We start from the raw sequence: 18,042 nt of genomic DNA on the forward strand, positions 1-18,042 counted from the left end.
TTCGAAATTTCATATCGACTATCGGCTAATGAGATAAATGTTTATGTTTCGTCGTCGTCCTTGTATTCGAAAATCAATGACTTAGAGAATTTTAGTTAAAATGTACATTGTACTAATTCTCGTAGCAAAATAACCCGTTTGATTTTTTTGACAACCCCAAATGGAACAATTTGATATGTAATGGAAAAGGAATGTCAAGTCTATTGACAATGTGATTATATGTTCCTAAATCAATGGGGAATACTCAATATATATATACGTCACTACTTTGATTGGGTTTACACAATCTCGTTTTCCCTTTCCTTTTTTTATTTTTTTAATCTTCCCCCTCCTTTAAATTTTTTAAAATATTTTAATAATAAATATTTATCAATTGTTTTTAAAAACATCACCAATACATAAAATAATAATTATGATAAAATAGTGATGATATTATAATTTAATAATAATAAAAAAAACTTATTGAATGACTATTATTCTAAAAAAAACTAATTGAAATGTAATTTTACTGTTATAAATAATTACATTCCATTAAATTTTTTTCCACTACCAATAATAGGAATGATGTACATTTACATTTTACAATTCCGTTTTTATGTTTTTTATATGACGTGAAACCCACAACGGTTACCTTTCGAGTAAACCTCGAGCTAATATAATATCATGTACATCACGCTTGTGAGATAAACTATAATGAACAAGTCATGTGTGACAATTACCCATCCGAAAAGATGTTGATAGCTTTAATTAAATCCTGATCATTTGTCAAATGTTCACTACGACATGAAATGAACGTGATGTTTATTGAATTTAGATAATAATTCTAAAATAAATTTATAAATAATAATATTATATATAATATGTAAACAAATAAAAAAAAGGTGTATATTCATTGTTGTATATTTGTTGCAAATTTAAAAGGACACAATTTATTTTGTTATAACTTAATCAACTATTCAACATTAACGCTAATGTAACCATAAATTTATCTATTTTAATATTAAGAAATCAAATCAAACAAAATTTAAAGAAAGATATATAAGAATATTATCACGACGAAAGTTACAATAACTTTACTCATAATTGATTGAAGTTTCATGCTTATCAAAAATCATAATATCCACATAATCGATATTATATAATGAACGAGACAGAGTATCTTGATACAAAAAATTTCATAATACATTTAAGATCATACTCAAAAGTTTATATAAAAGTGAATATTTAGTCTCATACTTAGAGTTTATTGGATATTTTTTTCGATCTCGTATATACGGATAAATAATCACTCTGTTACAAATATAATATATATTTTTGAAAAACAATGCAGTCTGCAGTCATATGGATCGGAGGACAAGTTAGTATATTTGCGTTTCCCTCCTTCCCAGTAAAGTTGACTGTTCAAATTCTCTGTCCTTTTAATTTAAATTGAGTTTCACACCACTTTCTTTCTTGTGTAATTACTTTCACTTTTTTACTATATCTGTAAATTTTTCGTTTTTCTCACTCAACTCCTATAAAAGCAGTATACAGTGTACAGTTAATACTTCCTCATTTGCTTTCCCTTTACTATTTACTCTGTCTCTCTCTCACCGGTTTCCTCCATTGTAAACCAAGCTTCCTCCCCAGCTTTTTTGATGCACCTCTTTCCCCACATTCACACAATCCCAACTAAGGTTCCACCTAACTCTTGCTTTTATTAGCCAATTCTGAAGTGAACTCTGTAATTCCACCATTGAAGTTAATTGAGATGTCTCCGCTTATAAAGATTGGTTTTTTTGTCTGCCATTGTTTGAGTTAATTTTGTTCGGTGCTTACATTTTTTATGTATATTTTTTTTTCTTGAATGCGCTTTGGCCCACTGCCGGTTACACCTTTTGACTTGTAAACTACTCTTCTTTAGCTTAGTTGCTGAACTTTCTGGTGGGGTGCTGCTTGTTCTTTTCTTTTTTTTTTTTTCGTTTTTCGGTTGGGTTTTTTGGTAGGTTTTTTGTATTTCATCTACACATTTTTGTATAGGTTCATCGACCCCTGTCGGCAAAAGCAAGGGCCTTTTAACTGGGTTGTTTCTCAAAGTAGAAGATCAAGGGGTGTTAAGTTCAGATCACTTACGAAGGTGAGATTTTCTCGTCTTGGATTTTGAATTTATACTGCTTTATGTATAGCTTACTTACACTCCGCCTGTATCACGAGTCACACTTTCTTGATACTTTCTTCACCCCTCTTAAGATTTTAATTTGGGATGGGATGTATTCATTGAATGCCGCTGATTAAAGGGCTGAGAATGTTTTCCCTTTTATCTGCCTTCCAAAATTCTCTGAGAAGCGGACATGGAATTCAGGCGTAAATGAATTAAATTTAACATTTGAGATTTTTTCTTATCAGCGGACCACCTCCTTTCTGCACCCAGAAGGCTCGGCCCTGGTTATAAATCTTTGCTTGTGTGATAATTTTTGCATTGCTTAGTTTGATCGGAAAATGGATTTTATTGATTGATTTAACATGGATAAATAGGTCTTATTGGTTCATGATGCTGTTTTGTTCATGCTATTTTGCTTCCTAACTCGTGACTCCTCCGGGATGAGAAAAGCAATGACTATGATATATCTTTCAATTTTGGATGTTTTCTTTTTGACGTGACACGTTTCTGGGATCCAGGATTGAGTTTGTTATCTTTTTTGTCCAGTACCAAGAGTAAAAGCAAGATTTCTTCATTGCATCTGATTTGAAGAAAATGTCAACCGAAAGTTTAAGCACCGAGTTATCAAAAAAATATGGGGCTCTGAAACTATGGGTTTTGATTTGTGTGTGTATTAGTGCCTTTATAGTATTAATTCTTGGAATATTATCTATATGGGTCATGTGTACCAAAAAATCTCGAAAGACCTCAGACAAATATTCACTCTCTCAAATCCCTAATGTCTCAAAAGAAATCAAAGTTGACAAAGTTGGGAATCAATGTATGAACGATCACACGGAGAGTCTATTCTTGACCATTGATGACAAAGCAAATGATAAGAAATCGGAGAAGATGTTAGTTCATTTAAGTAGGAGTAAATCAAGTGATGGTGATAATATCAGCCAATGCAGTTCAATATATCATCATGAAAGGGCCATTAGTTCTCAGTCAGGAGAGGAAGGAAGTTCAGGGAATGCCCGCAAACAATCTTCATTTTCTTACGGGCTTGTTATGGCATCTCCTTTAGTTGGCTTGCCCGAAACGTCTCATCTTGGATGGGGACACTGGTTCACTCTTAGGGACCTCGAAATTGCAACAAGTCGCTTCTCAGCTGATTATATTATTGGAGAAGGTGGATATGGGATCGTCTATCGAGGAAAATTGGTCAATGGGAGTGAGGTTGCAGTTAAGAAACTTCTTAACAATCTGTAAGTATCCATTTTATGTTTCCAACATTTCTAAAACTTGTCCCATTTTGTCAGCAAGGCTTGTATACTTACTTTTTATAATTGAAATGCGAATTATATTCCAGTGGCCAAGCGGAGAAAGAATTTAGGGTCGAAGTAGAGGCTATTGGCCATGTTCGACACAAGAATCTTGTGCGTCTTCTTGGCTATTGCATAGAAGGAGTTCACAGGTAAGCTGATTTGCTAGTGTAAATCTGAAACCAAATTTTAAATACTGTATGTTTGATATTTACGTTGCAATCAAATGCAATTGTTATTTTCTTTTCTTTATTCTACTTTCATTTTAATTGCCCAAGTTTAAATTTTCCTTCCACGCAGAATGTTGGTGTATGAGTATGTCAACAAAGGCAACCTGGAACAGTGGCTTCATGGATCTATGAAACAACTTGGTACTTTTACATGGGAAGCCCGCATGAAAGTTCTTCTTGGCACAGCAAAGGCGTAAGTAGATTTAGATTTTAACTCTAAACTACTCGTTTATGTGATTTTGTTTGCTGATGTACAGAGAGTGATTGACATATTTCAGGGATGGGTGTTAGGACTCGGATAAATAACACAATTGGACATATGCTACTCATGACAGTATTTAGTTCTCGTGTTACATGCATTTTCATCTTTCAGTGGTCTCTATTAAAAAATATCTCATTTGGTTTTTGCAGGCTGGCTTATTTGCATGAAGCTATTGAACCGAAAGTTGTTCATCGTGACATAAAATCTAGTAACATCTTGATTGACGATGAGTTCAATGCAAAGGTTTCTGATTTTGGATTGGCTAAGCTCTTGGGATCTGGAGAAAGCCATATAACAACAAGAGTTATGGGGACATTTGGGTATTCACTTCTGCACCCTCGCTTGAATATATCCCAACTCTATTTGTTGTAAATTGTGAAATTAATACATACCCGCATGTGAATTTTAGTTATGTCGCTCCCGAATATGCAAATACTGGCTTGTTGAATGAAAAGAGTGATGTTTATAGTTTTGGTGTTCTGCTACTAGAAGCTGTCACAGGAAGAGACCCGGTGGATTATGGGCGTCCAGCAAATGAGGTACTTTATTTATTTTCTTTCTGGTAATCCAGCTACTTAGTATTCCTTGGTGGGAAGAAGAAACACACATGGATATATGAACCGTGACTAAGAAATCGAGCATGTTCCTGTTAACCCACCAAGATTGTGCATTTGGCAGGTTAATCTTGTTGAGTGGCTCAAAATGATGGTTGGGAACCGGAGAGCTGAGGAAGTCGTGGATCCTGATCTTGTAGTTAGGCCCACGACCCGTTCCTTGAAACGTGCCCTTTTGGTTGCTCTTAGGTGTGTTGACCCTGATTCAGAGAAACGCCCCAAAATGAGTCAGGTGGTTCAAATGCTTGAAACTGAGGAGTTCCCTTATCGTGAGGTGAGATTTAATCCCCTGTCACACTTACTATGCTAGGAGGATTTCTCTTTTTAGTTGTTCAAGCTGTATCTCTTTTAGCTCTGTTAGCGCGTAAAAGATTTGATCGATATTGTGAATCCGAGTGTGCTAAACTAGTAAGATTCTTGCAAACCGAAAGTCAATAAATGGATGAGTAAACAACTAAAGTTTCCTTCCTTGCAGGATCGAAGGAATAGGAAAACCAGAACAACAAGCATGGAAATCGAATCCATGAAGGAAAGTTCCGATTCTGTTGAGATGGAAGGCAAGGTTTGTCCATCACAGAGCCATTCGTCCGAGACAAACAATTGATATACTCTGCCCGACAGCTAGTTTGTGGGTTAAAAAAATTGATTTTTATCCCTTAGATATGTAGATACTTTAGTGACCATCCCGTCCCTATACTAATAACATTCTCAAAGTTTGGTTTCGGAAATATTCTTGTTGCATCTCAGAGAGCCGTGAAGCGAAAAAAGACGGCCGGGTGAAAAATTTCATGCCTAACGTAGCAATCATCATTTTTGTTTATCTCATGTACTCTACTCGATCTTCTACAGGTAAGTTAGTAGGCTTCCCATCGATATTTATTACCACTGGACGTTTTCTAGGCAATGCTGTAACTATGCGGGACCTTTTGTGTAATTTAACAAAGCAGCAGTAGCACTCTGTATCTGTGTGATATATATAATTCATTAATGGCGATTTAATATATTAACGTTATATAATCATCAGTTGTAAAGTATTGCAAGAAAAATTTCCTGGAAGTTACATTTTTATTTGAGATAAATCTGGTCAGCACATATGATACACACTTTATCCATCTTGAATGGGAAGATATTTGTTACCCTTAAAATCGTCACATCAGAATGGATCCAAGTTGGCTGAAAAAAATTCTCTCCTACAACAAAATAATAATACAAAAGTGTATCAATTAAGAGTCGAAAATGACAACAATGAGAAATATGATAACAGAAATACAAGGGTTCTTGGAGCACTGTGAGTGCTGCTGGGAATTTTTCGCAAGGTCGAATCGAAACATCAAATATGGTTGACATGAGGTCATGTTTGTGTTGCCTTAGGAATGCCGGTTCATGATCTGTGTGTGTACAAGCTTTAAGTCGTTAAGGCACAACTTCTCCAGCTTCTAGAAATTATTTTGCGAACATGTTACGTAATTGGTTCAATGACATAAACATCTTTTCTCGTTAGTTCGATTCCAAGCTAAAACAAAAACCCCATCCCATTGGAAAAAAAGCAACCTCGTGGCCAGTTACGAAAAATCAAACAATTATTGGATAGAACATGTAACAGCGGCTTCACCGCATCAAATCAAACGGTAGAGATTGAAGCTATATAAGATGCATGGGCACAGTGTTGCCATTTAAAAAAAAAAAAAAAATCAATTATGACATGTGACATCGTATACCCCACTTTCAAAAACATTGTTGTAATATTCCGGAGGATATTGTTGTAGTGTGGAATCTACAAGCTATGAATCATATTTTATACACACCTGCATATTGATTTTATTAACATAACGCAAGTCACCATCATACATATGAAACAAAATAACACCACTAAATTACCTCATTTTTCGACCATTTTGTACCAAATGCTTTTCGTCTGCACAAAAATTGGATTTTCAAATTTCGTTTTGGTATAACTAAAAAATCCAAACCTTTTTCAACTGAAATGTTGGGGGCTTTGTCGAATTTAAAACAGTTCTTGCTTCATTCTCGGGAGTTACGTTTCTTGCTTTTTGTGTATTTGATGGCAGTGATATTGTAGTCAGCCTTCTTTGGTTCGGATAAATGGGGCGTCCCCTCTTGAAGCAAAATACAACAAAATCCTACATTGAATACAAGGACCCAAAAACACTGTAGTGTATGAACCTTACGTTGTAACAAAGTTAGAGACACCAGAAAAAATAAATAGTGATAAAGGGTACATTGAAAACCCCAGGAGACCAGAATTAGCTCCCATGGTCTCACCCTACTTTCCCGTGTACGAATCGAGTTCAGGTCCCTCCCACCCCATAGATTAGGATCTCAAAAAAAAAAAAAAAAAAAAAAAACNCGCCCAGGATATAAGAGGTATCATTCACTTGACGATCCATCATCATTATCATCTACATGGTCTCTAACAACCCTCTCCACGAGCTTCTTCCGCACTTCATCAAGGACGGCTTCCCTGGATTGCTCACTACCATGCCCATCATTTAATACAGGATCCTGCTGACAGAGAACTAAGGCAACACCTACAAGCAGACACATGCATGAAGATTCGATCACCTCCAAAGCAAGTAAAGATCATTATCGACATAATAGAGAGCATGAGGTGAAATAGAATAGGAAGTCCAGGAGTTGAACTTCTGTTCTCGATCTTCAATTAGTTTAAGGTGTGGTGCGCCTTCCTTCCCTTCTGTGTTTCACCTCTTGTGAATCTTAACCCTTCAAAAATTAGAATAGCTTATTTTGTAGCAGTTGCTCTAACAATCACAAGGAGTCAAGGACCAAAAAACTTCAAATGGATTGAACTTATTGTCCATTTCTCATTCTTCGTGACATCTACCAGAACATGATAGACATCTTCCAAACTCAAAAGGCATTTTCCTACTGGGTGGTCTAACTTTCTTCCACGTCCACCCATCACCAAATTTTCCTCAGTCTAGTTTTCATCCTTTTGGCCTCAATTTATTTTGAGTTTAAAGTGAAGTATCATACCATAATCATTCATGTGCAAAAGATTAACTTTCAAGATAAAACACATATGCTTGATGTGTAGAAATAGACGTCCCCATAGGGAATAAAAAGGAATTTATGAAGAAGTACAGAAATGGAAAGAGATGTATGACATACTTTCAGGGGTTGATCTCCGACCAAAGCTGCGCACTCCCACATGAGTTGCCTTAACAGCACCATTATTATAGACAAGCAAAGTGGGAAGGTTACAATCTGGATAGTTGGGAATGCACTCTGTAGATATGATTTTGACAAATTTTGTAGCGGGATATCTAGTCGCCAATTGTTCTAAACATTGCAAAAGCAGCCGACATTCTGGATAACTACAAAAGAAATAACAGATGTATTATGAATGAAATATGTTGATGCTAGCAGACAGCAGTAGGCAATTCCTTGGAACACAACCAAGAGCAACAGTAATTTTGTGGCTAATGAGTTCGATTTACCCATCTTTGAATAGCATCACAACAACCCAAACTTCTGGCGGGGCTTGGGAAACTTCACGAACGAAATCCGATCCAGAGATAGGAATCACCGATCCAAACCTCACAAACTTGGCTGATTCTCTCATCTCAGACAACCTCTTCTTCCTATAACAATCAGACAAGTTTTTATTTTTCAAGCAAAGCAGTACCTCAGTAATGCAGCAACACAGCAGAGAAGTTCCAGATTAGATTTAAGAAAAAGATATTAAGTTCAGAAACAGAAGCCAAACCGGTACACATGAACTAAACAAAGTATTACGATAAAACACCATTAACATCCCAATCAAAATCGATTCTTTCAACCAGAAGCTCGAGGAATTAATTAAATTCGGAGGAGATTGAGCACGAGGAAGTCCCAAATCTCCCCAAAATCAATTTCGCCAAATTATCAATAGAATAAGAAAAACGGTCCTCAGATAGCGATCACAGAAGCGTAAATATTTTAAATTTTCAAATAAACACAACAAGGGAATAGGATTGCGAACAGGACCTATATTCTTGGAGGAAGCGATCGTCATCTAAATCATCTTCGAGGTCTTCAAGCTCATGCTCTGTCTTCTGATCGATCCAGGCCTTGCCTTTGGGCTTCAAATCTTCATCCTCAGCTGGTGCAAAAGCCGGTGGCTTGAATGGTGGCGGTTTTGGGGGAAGATTTCCCAGTTTTCTTTGAATGTCATCCCACTGTGTCGACGCCCCTTCCACATCTTTGTAAACATAGTGATAATCCGCCATCGATGCGACGATACTTCGCTTTTCTTTTTCTTTTTTTTAACCTTCCATATACGATAACCCAAAACTTCATTAAAAAAATAATTAAAATAATAATAAAGATTAATTCCTAGGCCCACTGTATTAACATATATTTTTTTTAGAACAGTATATTGTGAGACGTTCTCACGAATATTTATCTGTGAGACGGTCTCACGAATATTTATCTGTGAGACGGATCAATCCTACCGATATTCACAGTAAAAAAGTAATACTCTTAGCATAAAAAGTAATATTCTTTCATGGATGACCCAAATAAGATCTGTGAGACGGGTCAATCCTACGATATTCACAGTAAAAAAGTAATACTCTTAGCATAAAAAGTAATATTCTTTCATGGATGACCCAAATAAAATATCCGTCTCACAAAATACGACCCGTGAGACTGTCTCACACAAGTTTTTACCATTTTTTTTAATATTAATATCATGTGTTAAATTCGGTTTAGTCTAAAACTTGAATCAAACAAAAATAATAATTTAAAACCAATCAAAATTGTAATAAATTAGTTGACGATTTGATTATTTGACTTTACACTTAATTCTTTTTGGGTATAATTTTCTCAACTAAAATATAAAAACATTCAAATTGGTTTGAGAAATCATTGAAGAAAATGCAAAAACTCAGCAACTGATTATCTGCATGAAATACAGCTATTTAGGTATTAACCAAGTCAAAAAGCCTGTTTGTGTAACCTCAAGTACAATACTTGAACCAAAAAATTTCCCTATACTTGAAATCTCAGCTCCATATTTGCTGAAAGTAAACAAAAAGAAATTGCAAAGAAAAAAATTTGTATTAGAATCTCCATCATAAATATTTCTGATATAGTGCATAAACTTGAACCTGAAAGCCAAATTCAATATTTACAAAGACCATGAAAAAGTGTGTTCATTGTCACAACGATGAGTTTCTGAGACAGCACACAGTTCATACATATTTCCAACCTTCAACCCAGCTTTATAAACCACTGTACAATTACTAGAATAAAGGCGTCCAAATGGGACAAACCAAAAATGAAATTCGCCTCGCCTCGGTCCTAGTCTCCCATTGTTAGCGGTCAGTCGCCAAAGCAAAAACGTCATCCCGTACTGCCCAGCGATATAATTATCCATCACAAAAGCGGCCATTGCCTTCTACCTCTTATTGGCTTATGTACGCTAAAAAAGAAACGAAATATACAAAAGTTGGCACATATTCCCCTACAATTCTCACTGAGAGTCAGTAAAGTCAAAAGCACATTGTAGCTGCTACAACTTATCATCTGAATCGCCATTTGGGCTGTCCAGTGAATCTCCAGCATAAGATCCGTCTGGTTGACGGATAAAGATGTTTAAATTGCCAGATGAGACAGATACCTAATTCATGCATAGAAACGTAAAGAAAAGATTATCACATATTTCTACCAAGTTTAAGTTCCAAGTGTTCAGGAATCAGGAGACATACTCATAGAGTACTATGAAAAGAAACGATAACATACTAGACCACTGGTTCCTTGGCCCTCTGATTGGAAAATGATCGGCCGGCAACGTTTATCTTCATTCATCAGACTTGAATTCTGGAAGTGTGAGATAAGGCCTGCCTTTCCTTGAATTCTTGCATATGCCAATGAGGCAACCTTTTCACTATTGAACTTTTCCCATTTCTTCCCATTAAACGCCTATGAAAAGAAGATAATGATTTGTCACCAAACAGACTCGGATGGTTTAGCAAAAAAAATCTAGTGATTGCATGGATTGCCAGGGTTATCAAAGAACAATTAACATATAAAGTATATCACAAACAAAATACAAACCTCGAAGAAGGTAACTATGTGTGAAGGAGACACCATATTGATGAAGGCATACCCGACATTGCACTTATTCTGGACCAAGACAAATATACAAAATTGCAGTTTCAACTTCACTAAAGCCGGGGGAGTTATAAAACATACACAAAGTTACCTTGAAATCTATCGGTAAATACAGAAAGTCATATGTGCCCTTGTGGGTTTCATCAATAGCTGCAAGTAGCATCTTTGAAGTGTACCTTCAGAGGAGGATCAAATAAAATCCATAAGAGATAAGCCATTTGAAGAACAAATCCGCATACAAAAGAAAATTTTCTCCGATCTCACTTGTTCGGTATGTTTTTAATCATCAAAGTTGTTCTACTATCTTCGCCATTTACTATCTTTTCCAGATCAAGTTGATACTGCCTTTTGTTGTCGATCTGGCCTTCACTTTCAGCCCTTCTACTTCGAGCACGGTCAATCAATCCATCATTAGTAATTCCTCCAATGCCTCCAAAAGAGCCATTGACAAAATATAAAGGTCCATTTCTTGCCATTGGCATCATCCTAGAGTGAGGAGAACCACTTTCAGTGAAGTTTCTAGCAAAACCAATTCCCACGTTCATGGTTCCAGGACTACCAATACTCATCGCATGATTGCCATTGCTGTAACCAAATTTTTTTATTCCATATGCCTGGTTTACATATGATGCTTCCGGGGACCCAGGGAAGAGACCAAAATTCCTTTCAATTTGAATTCCAGGTGGAGCAGATCCCACATGATGATTTGAACTAAGAAATGAACCGTGCTGACTTGTGTATGGAAAACCAACGCCATGTCCACTCGATGAGAATGGACGTCCTTTCGGTGATGATGACCAGGGTGAGGGTGAAGAATTGATGTGCTCAGAATGAATTGTGGGACTTCCCCAGAGAAACTGAGGACCAGAGAGGGTCCCAACACTAGAGGACTGGGAATCAATGTATGGAGAGATCGGTTCGCGACTTGAACTTATCTTTGGATCATAGGATGAGTAATGATACTGATAAGCTGCTCCTTGTGTGGTATCAGTCTTGGTCATAACTTGATTAATCCGTCTTGGATCTTTACCGATGGGAGCAATCTTCACAGGAGCTGATACTTGCGAAGGGAGTATAGAGGCCAAACCAGGTAAGTGATTGCCTCCCACAGGGCTGGGACTTCCGACAATGGGCTTAGGACTATAGCTATGAGATGAGTTGAGCTCAACCGGACTGCCAAGATTAGGCCAGTTACCTGCAAATAACGTTCCACCGGTTACAGATCATGCAACAGATTGTCAAACAAATTTAGACCATCCATTAACATACCTGGAGGAGAGTTGGCTATGGGTGAACCAACTTGATGCCGAAAACTTAGAGACTCATCTTGCTCCTGATCTTGACCCAATTGCTGCAATAAACTGTGCAAGCAAAGCACATTAAACATCCTTTTGACTCGACATGCAACATGATGCCAGCACATAAACGAATATAAGAGCACCAACAAAGATGTAATCCCCAACGAACGAAAAAAACTGACAGCACCGGAAACAACAGTGGAGAAAACTAACATATACATTACAATGTTGCAGATTTCAAGGGAAGAATTAATTTAGGCAGTAAACATCTGAATTCAAACCTCTTCATTGTACAGCATGCATAATTTGTACAGCAGATTGAGCAAGATGACAACAGAACAGAGAAGACCAGGCATGCCAAAATATAAACTAGATATACTGATTGATGTGGAGGACTATTACCAGACAGGGTGGGTAACAAAGAGTCCACTGATATTATTTCACGAGTCAATGTTAGTAATTTAGTATAAGTTAACAGAATTAAAACTCAGTCTAAGAGTTAAGATGCATCAGAAAATAAAAAAATCCAAAGAAATATGTCATACAAGGGAGTTCTATTTCAAACAACAAATCCAATTTTCTAACACAAACCACAAACTCGTATTTATAATAGTATATTATCATCATTATGAGGCAGGGCCGCCAGGACCTTTTAAAACTTTACTTTTTGGCTATGTACCAACTGCACATCAGAGCCATATATACAAGCAATAAAATGTTGTGCATCTCCTATTCTAAACACCAGCAAGATAGGTTAATTTATTGCCAAAGAAAGAAGAAAAATGAACATACTACATTACAACGACAACAAACTTGGCACCCAAAAATGAAATTTCGAATGTACCTCCGACGGGCACCGCCAGGTCGGCTAGGCTCGAGCTTTATACGCTTCCCAGCAATGTCACTTCTATTTAAAGCCTTCAGAGCTGCCTCCGCAGCTCTAACGTCGTAGAACTCGATAAACTTATGGTGCCGTTTGTGAGGTGTTTCCCTTATCTGCGGTAGTGCATCAGACAGCCAATACAATTTTACCCATGGGAAGCAGATAAATTTTTTCGAAGACAAACAATATTAGACAATTTGCTAAAGTTAAATTCCACCTCCTTCACTTCCCCATAAGCTCCAAATATTTGGAGAAGGTCATCATTAGAAACAGATGCATCCAAATTGAACACCACCAAAGTTCCCTGATTAACATCCTTTTCTGACGGGTTATCCTGCACGTACAAAGAAAATCTGATGACTGGAGGTCATGTTTCAGAGACAAGATTTTAAAAGAAAGAAATCTTGGCTAGCACCTTTGGGATTGAAAAATGAATATCAAGTTTCCTTCGTCTTAAAGGCTTGTTCTGTAATCCACGCATCGCAGATCGAGCAGCTCTTATATCATAGTAAGATATCATCACAAATCCCCTGTGCTTACATGCAGTATAAAGAGTTCTGATATCTCCAAATTGCTATACAGAGAGAACAAGAAAGGTGAGAGTGACAAACTAATATTTTTTAAATTGCATTTTGCAAACAGAAATTAACAAAAATAGAAGCAACTGACAAGTACATCACCACTGCAATCTAAAATCACTTAAGCCCATGAGCATCTTCACTAGATATGCTTATCATCTCCTTTGCAAGATCCACTTCGCTGTCTTTGCATAAACATACATTTTCAAGAAAAGATATCCAAGTGCCAAAGGCAATGCATACTTCCACAAATGGCCAAACATAATATTGTTCAGAAATGGAAGAATGAGTTTAACCATAGGTGGATGATACATAACATAATCTTAATCGATTACAGTACTTTTCCCAAGATAAGAATTTTTTCCTATTTCGCGCAAAACATCTACTAGAAAGAAAAACAATTGAAAATACTGAACTGACGAACATACATGATTCGCAAAAAAAAGTGATAAGACAATCACAAATTCAAGGAATTCAAATTTTTATCCAACATACCTCAAAAAGAGTCTTAAGCTCAGAGTCCTCGGCGTTACTATTGATATTCCGAACAAACAATGTCCTTGAAGGGTGCTCTCCATATGGGTGTTCACCACTAACAGTTCCGACACCATTCGCTAAACCATAATGAGAAATGCCAACAGTACCATCAGATGTTTCTGCTCTTGATACACCGTTGACTAAAATCTCTGGACTTTCGGATTCTATCTCCAACCCCCCTCCACTTTCAAAGAAATCATCATCCAAATCCTCGAGTTGAGTCGGCAACCCACTAAGATCAAAATCATCCACAAGACCAGCTAAAAGTTCATCTTCATCGCCTGGAAGAAAGCTTCCAATTGCTCTTGGTTCAATATCGTCAAGTGGATCCTTAACTTCGTCTTCTAGTTGAACATTACCAAGGTTAGGGAAGACATCATGAATCAATTGGCCACTTTGTTCAGATTTGTTAAAATTAACTGCGAATGAAAGAACTTATTGTAAATAATTGTTTAAGATTTAAAAAAAAAAAAAAGAAAAAAAAAAATTCACGGCCCATAACAAATTAGTCAATAGCCCAATTGCTGGTGCGTACAATTCCCATGTCGTAGGACAGGCAGCGAGGTAGAAAACAAACTAGCATCGCTTGACGCGTTATATGCATCAGTTCCATTAGGAAATCTCCATGCACTTTTTTCTCTTCCAAAAGAGGTTGTAAATGGAATTTTAGAACCACCTACAAATAAAAATAAGTGGTAATCCAGATATTCAAGATATAGAAATATGTTCCTTAAAAACAAACATTCACATATGCTTGTGATGCATCAATCAATTGATAAGCAACCATTGTCACTTACCAGAAATGAAATTTGGCGATGGTTGTTCCATTTGCCTAACTCACTTCTGCAAAAGCAATACACACAAACAAATTATCATGATAGTTCCAAACTGCCAAGTGCATAAACAAAATAAATACGTAAACATATGGAGTAAGTAGAAGTAGAAGTAAAAGTAATGATTTAGAGACACGTTGAACAAATAAAAAAATGTTGATCCTAGGATATTACAACTTGCATAAAATGGTGTGACCAGCAGCAGAAAACTAAATCTGGTAGATCCGACCAAGTACAATGCAATGACGGAGAAGCAAGAAATAAATGTAAACGTCTTGACCAAGTTCAGGAATAACTAGATCAGGCTAACTATTTCAAAAGAAAAACAAATGACAGGTTCACTGGTTTGACTTTTTGGCACTCAATACATCAACTTTTTACAAGCAACGTCAATAAACACACAGAAAAATTAAGAAGAGAACACATGAAAAGCAAATCTAATTTCTCGCTTTAATCCTACACAAGGACACAAACAGCCCACATGCATATCAAAATGATGAATGAAAAAAATGGACTGCACACTTTATCGATTTCAGAAATAGATAAAATATACAGTGGAAATATATATATTAAAGCAGGAATTACAGTAAAAGAAACACTTTTTCACTCCCAAATTTTTATTTTCTATTAAAGAAAAACCCTCGCTGCTTAATCACAGAAAACACCTCAATTCAAGTGAAATCTCCCCCAAGAATTAGTGCAATCTAAACAATATTTAAAAATCACCTGGGTTAGTGATTTAACTCAATTTAATTTCGGTCAACCCACGCACAAACTTCAACAATGATAAATCAACCAGAAATTTGTAAATTCCCCAAAATCACACAGATAACAAGCATTCATACATCCCAATCGAAGTCAAACATCTTTACTCCACCACATGAAAAAAAAAAAAAAAAAAAAAAAAAAAAAAACAAAAAAAAAAAAAAAAAAAAAAAAAAAAAAAAAAAAAAAAAAAAGACAAAACCCAACAAAAAAACACAATAAAGGAACTGTACTACACGTAAAGATTGCAACTTTAACATCGAAGTATATAATTTGATGTTTCGGACACAAATCCACATCTCGAAAACCTAAAAAAAAAAATATATTAATCAATGAACAAAAAAACCCACCTCAATTAAAAGGAATAAATGGAATACATACACTCCAAAACCACACCGACAGAACACAGGAGGAGAAGTGTACCTCGTAACCTTGATGAAGATGACCGATAACTGACAAAAAAAAGATTAAAGAAAAAAATAAGTGGAATAAGAAAAAACGAAAATTGGAGAAAGAAAAATCACAGGCCAGAGTAAGAAAATAATTCACAAAATCCAAACCAACGACGAAGGGGAAAAAATATTTTAAAAAATACAGTTTCGTAGAAGCAGAAGAATCACTTTCTTGCACTCTTTCACTTCATTCTCTCCCGCCGGAACACGATAAAATGTTACGACAAAATGACTCGCAAAAATTTTATAAATAAAAATAAAAATAAAAACAAAAACAAGTAATTCTAGAGAGAGAAGCACACGAAGCAGAAAGTCCAAAGGAAACACGGTGGAGAATGATTGGTGGGAAAGGATATATGATTAACTTCAGAGTCCATAATTTAATGTTTTTCTTCTCATTATTATTGCTTAGTGAATCAGATCTTTTTATTTATGGCAGATCCGAAGCAAAACTTACTCCTCCAATTTTAAAACCCGTGCTCTTTTTTTGGGTGACATGGAACCCGCAATTGTAATGTTTTGACGTGGATAATGTCAATCTCACGAATTTTTATTGTTAGACAGGTCAATCATACCGATATTCACAATAAAAAATAATACTCTTAGCATAAAAAGTATTTTTTTTATTAATGATCCAAATAAGAGATATTTCTCACAAAATACGATCTGTGAGACTGTCTCACACAAATTTGTCTTTGAGATGTGTATTAGATAAATTCAGGCGAACATGATAGTTTGTGAATCACGTTTGACAAATTATGATAAGCTCATTTGAGAAAATATAGATAAAAAAATTGAATTTTTAATCATCGACCAAACGATTATCTATTTCACCAAATCGAACTATCTATTTGAAGATAACACACACTTGTGCTCTTTAATTCATATGTACATATAGATATATTCGGGTTTCATTTAATGAGTCAATAATCTTTTTTACATGCTTATAGCCATCTAGTGATCAATGTGTTTTAAGTTTATAACAAAATATGTGATTTGAGAATCATTTGTAACAAATCTCACTCGCAAAAAAAAATTATTTTCTTTAAATTATAAGTATTCTTCTCACGAAATAGTTTTGACCGTCCTTGTATTTGTATATTTATTCAATATTTTATTTTTATTTTGTTTGCATTTAAACTTTGGTGGAGACCATTGAGACTATGACCTTTTTGTAATATGATACACTGTTTATTCTAGTGTTCTATTTATGGATAAAAAAAATTTACGCTCGATTTTACTGATAAATTATAGGGGGCAACATTGGTTAGTATTTTTTTATAGGGGGCAACATTGGTTAGTATTTTTTTCCCCGTAAAGATGAAAACCACAACATATTTTTAGTAACATAATTAGAATTTGAGTGGGTCTCATGTGATATCGTCTCACGGATCCTAATATGTGAGACAGGTCAACCCTATTCATATTCATAATAAAAAATAATAGCATAAAAGGTATTAATTTTTAAGTGATAACCCAAATAAGAGATCCGTCTCACAAATACGACACATGAGACCGTCTCACAAAAGTTTTTGCCTTAGAATTTTATGTTTGGAAAGGTCATCTTGGTAATGAGAACATATATTTTTAGGAACGGAACCAGAATTTTAGGTTTGGAGAGGTCATCTTGGTAATGACGAAAATAATTATTATATGGTATATGTAACTTTTATTAAAAAAAATACAATACTTTAAAAAAATAGTCAAAGTTCATATTAGTATACACCAGATGACAAAAATCAAAAGTTCATTTTAAAGATATATCTAAGTATCAAATATAATTTTCTAACTAAGCAAAAAAATCCAAGATAATGATTGAGTGATGTTAATATTGATGTAATAACTAAGAAGGAAAAATGGAATCACTCGTGATCCATTGGTCGGTTTCATATTTGGTATTAGTAAAAGATACACATGCGTTGCATATATTATTATTATTTTTAATTTGATCAAATAATATTAAACAATCAACACGACTGTATTTAGATACATGTAAGATTGGTTGTGA

At 35.4% G+C, this 18,042-nt stretch overlaps 3 protein-coding genes across 9 annotated transcripts; 1 reads left to right on the plus strand and 2 right to left on the minus strand.

Moving 5' to 3' along the window:
* The first annotated feature begins 1,538 nt into the window (after positions 1–1,538).
* Positions 1,539–5,518, plus strand: LOC140964315 (probable receptor-like protein kinase At2g42960). The gene is made up of 9 exons (XM_073423983.1): positions 1,539–1,676; positions 2,020–2,116; positions 2,687–3,387; positions 3,492–3,596; positions 3,745–3,867; positions 4,086–4,256; positions 4,346–4,475; positions 4,615–4,824; positions 5,026–5,518. The coding sequence occupies exons 3-9, from the start codon at positions 2,735–2,737 to the stop codon at positions 5,152–5,154; spliced, it is 1,521 nt and encodes a 506-aa protein (XP_073280084.1). The 5' UTR covers positions 1,539–1,676; positions 2,020–2,116; positions 2,687–2,734; the 3' UTR covers positions 5,155–5,518.
* Positions 5,519–5,819: 301 nt separating this feature from the next.
* LOC140964316 (uncharacterized) lies at positions 5,820–8,846 on the minus strand. The gene is made up of 4 exons (XM_073423984.1): positions 8,559–8,846; positions 8,030–8,173; positions 7,701–7,906; positions 5,820–7,099 (listed from the first exon to the last, which is right to left on the minus strand). Exons 1-4 carry the CDS (start codon positions 8,798–8,800, stop codon positions 6,939–6,941), a joined length of 753 nt encoding a protein of 250 aa, XP_073280085.1. The 5' UTR covers positions 8,801–8,846; the 3' UTR covers positions 5,820–6,938.
* Positions 8,847–9,646: 800 nt separating this feature from the next.
* LOC140964177 (protein MEI2-like 5) lies at positions 9,647–16,351 on the minus strand. 7 transcript variants are annotated; one of them, XM_073423733.1, is made up of 14 exons: positions 16,203–16,351; positions 16,006–16,034; positions 14,782–14,827; positions 14,520–14,660; positions 13,943–14,403; positions 13,285–13,443; positions 13,087–13,203; positions 12,831–12,982; positions 11,958–12,049; positions 10,953–11,883; positions 10,780–10,864; positions 10,632–10,700; positions 10,317–10,496; positions 9,647–10,194 (listed from the first exon to the last, which is right to left on the minus strand). In XM_073423733.1, the coding sequence occupies exons 3-14, from the start codon at positions 14,810–14,812 to the stop codon at positions 10,087–10,089; spliced, it is 2,526 nt and encodes an 841-aa protein (XP_073279834.1). In that variant the 5' UTR covers positions 14,813–14,827; positions 16,006–16,034; positions 16,203–16,351; the 3' UTR covers positions 9,647–10,086. The 7 variants fall into 7 exon arrangements, with proteins under 7 accessions (XP_073279834.1, XP_073279839.1, XP_073279838.1 ...); XM_073423738.1 differs by having other exon boundaries at positions 14,782–14,836; XM_073423737.1 differs by having other exon boundaries at positions 15,933–16,034.
* Positions 16,352–18,042: the final 1,691 nt, after the last annotated feature.

The sequence above is a fragment of the Primulina huaijiensis genome, chromosome 18, assembly GCF_012295235.1.
Source record: "Primulina huaijiensis isolate GDHJ02 chromosome 18, ASM1229523v2, whole genome shotgun sequence".
Taxonomy (NCBI): Eukaryota; Viridiplantae; Streptophyta; class Magnoliopsida; order Lamiales; family Gesneriaceae; genus Primulina; species Primulina huaijiensis.

Coding starts and splice junctions, on each gene's coding strand:
- LOC140964315 (XM_073423983.1), top strand. CDS start 2,735: ATGTCAACCGAAAGTTTAAGCACCGAGTTATCAAAAAAATATGGGGCT. Junction 3,388..3,491: donor AAGAAACTTCTTAACAATCT/GTAAGTATCCAT, acceptor ATTATATTCCAG/TGGCCAAGCGGAGAAAGAAT. Junction 4,257..4,345: donor AGAGTTATGGGGACATTTGG/GTATTCACTTCT, acceptor TGTGAATTTTAG/TTATGTCGCTCCCGAATATG.
- LOC140964316 (XM_073423984.1), bottom strand. CDS start 8,800: ATGGCGGATTATCACTATGTTTACAAAGATGTGGAAGGGGCGTCGACA. Junction 8,174..8,558: donor CGCTTCCTCCAAGAATATAG/GTCCTGTTCGCA, acceptor TGATTGTTATAG/GAAGAAGAGGTTGTCTGAGA. Junction 7,100..7,700: donor TCGGAGATCAACCCCTGAAA/GTATGTCATACA, acceptor GTCTGCTTGTAG/GTGTTGCCTTAGTTCTCTGT.
- LOC140964177 (XM_073423733.1), bottom strand. CDS start 14,812: ATGGAACAACCATCGCCAAATTTCATTTCTG. Junction 12,050..12,830: donor CCTGGCGGTGCCCGTCGGAG/GTACATTCGAAA, acceptor TTGCTTGCACAG/TTTATTGCAGCAATTGGGTC. Junction 10,701..10,779: donor ATTTACCGATAGATTTCAAG/GTAACTTTGTGT, acceptor GTCTTGGTCCAG/AATAAGTGCAATGTCGGGTA.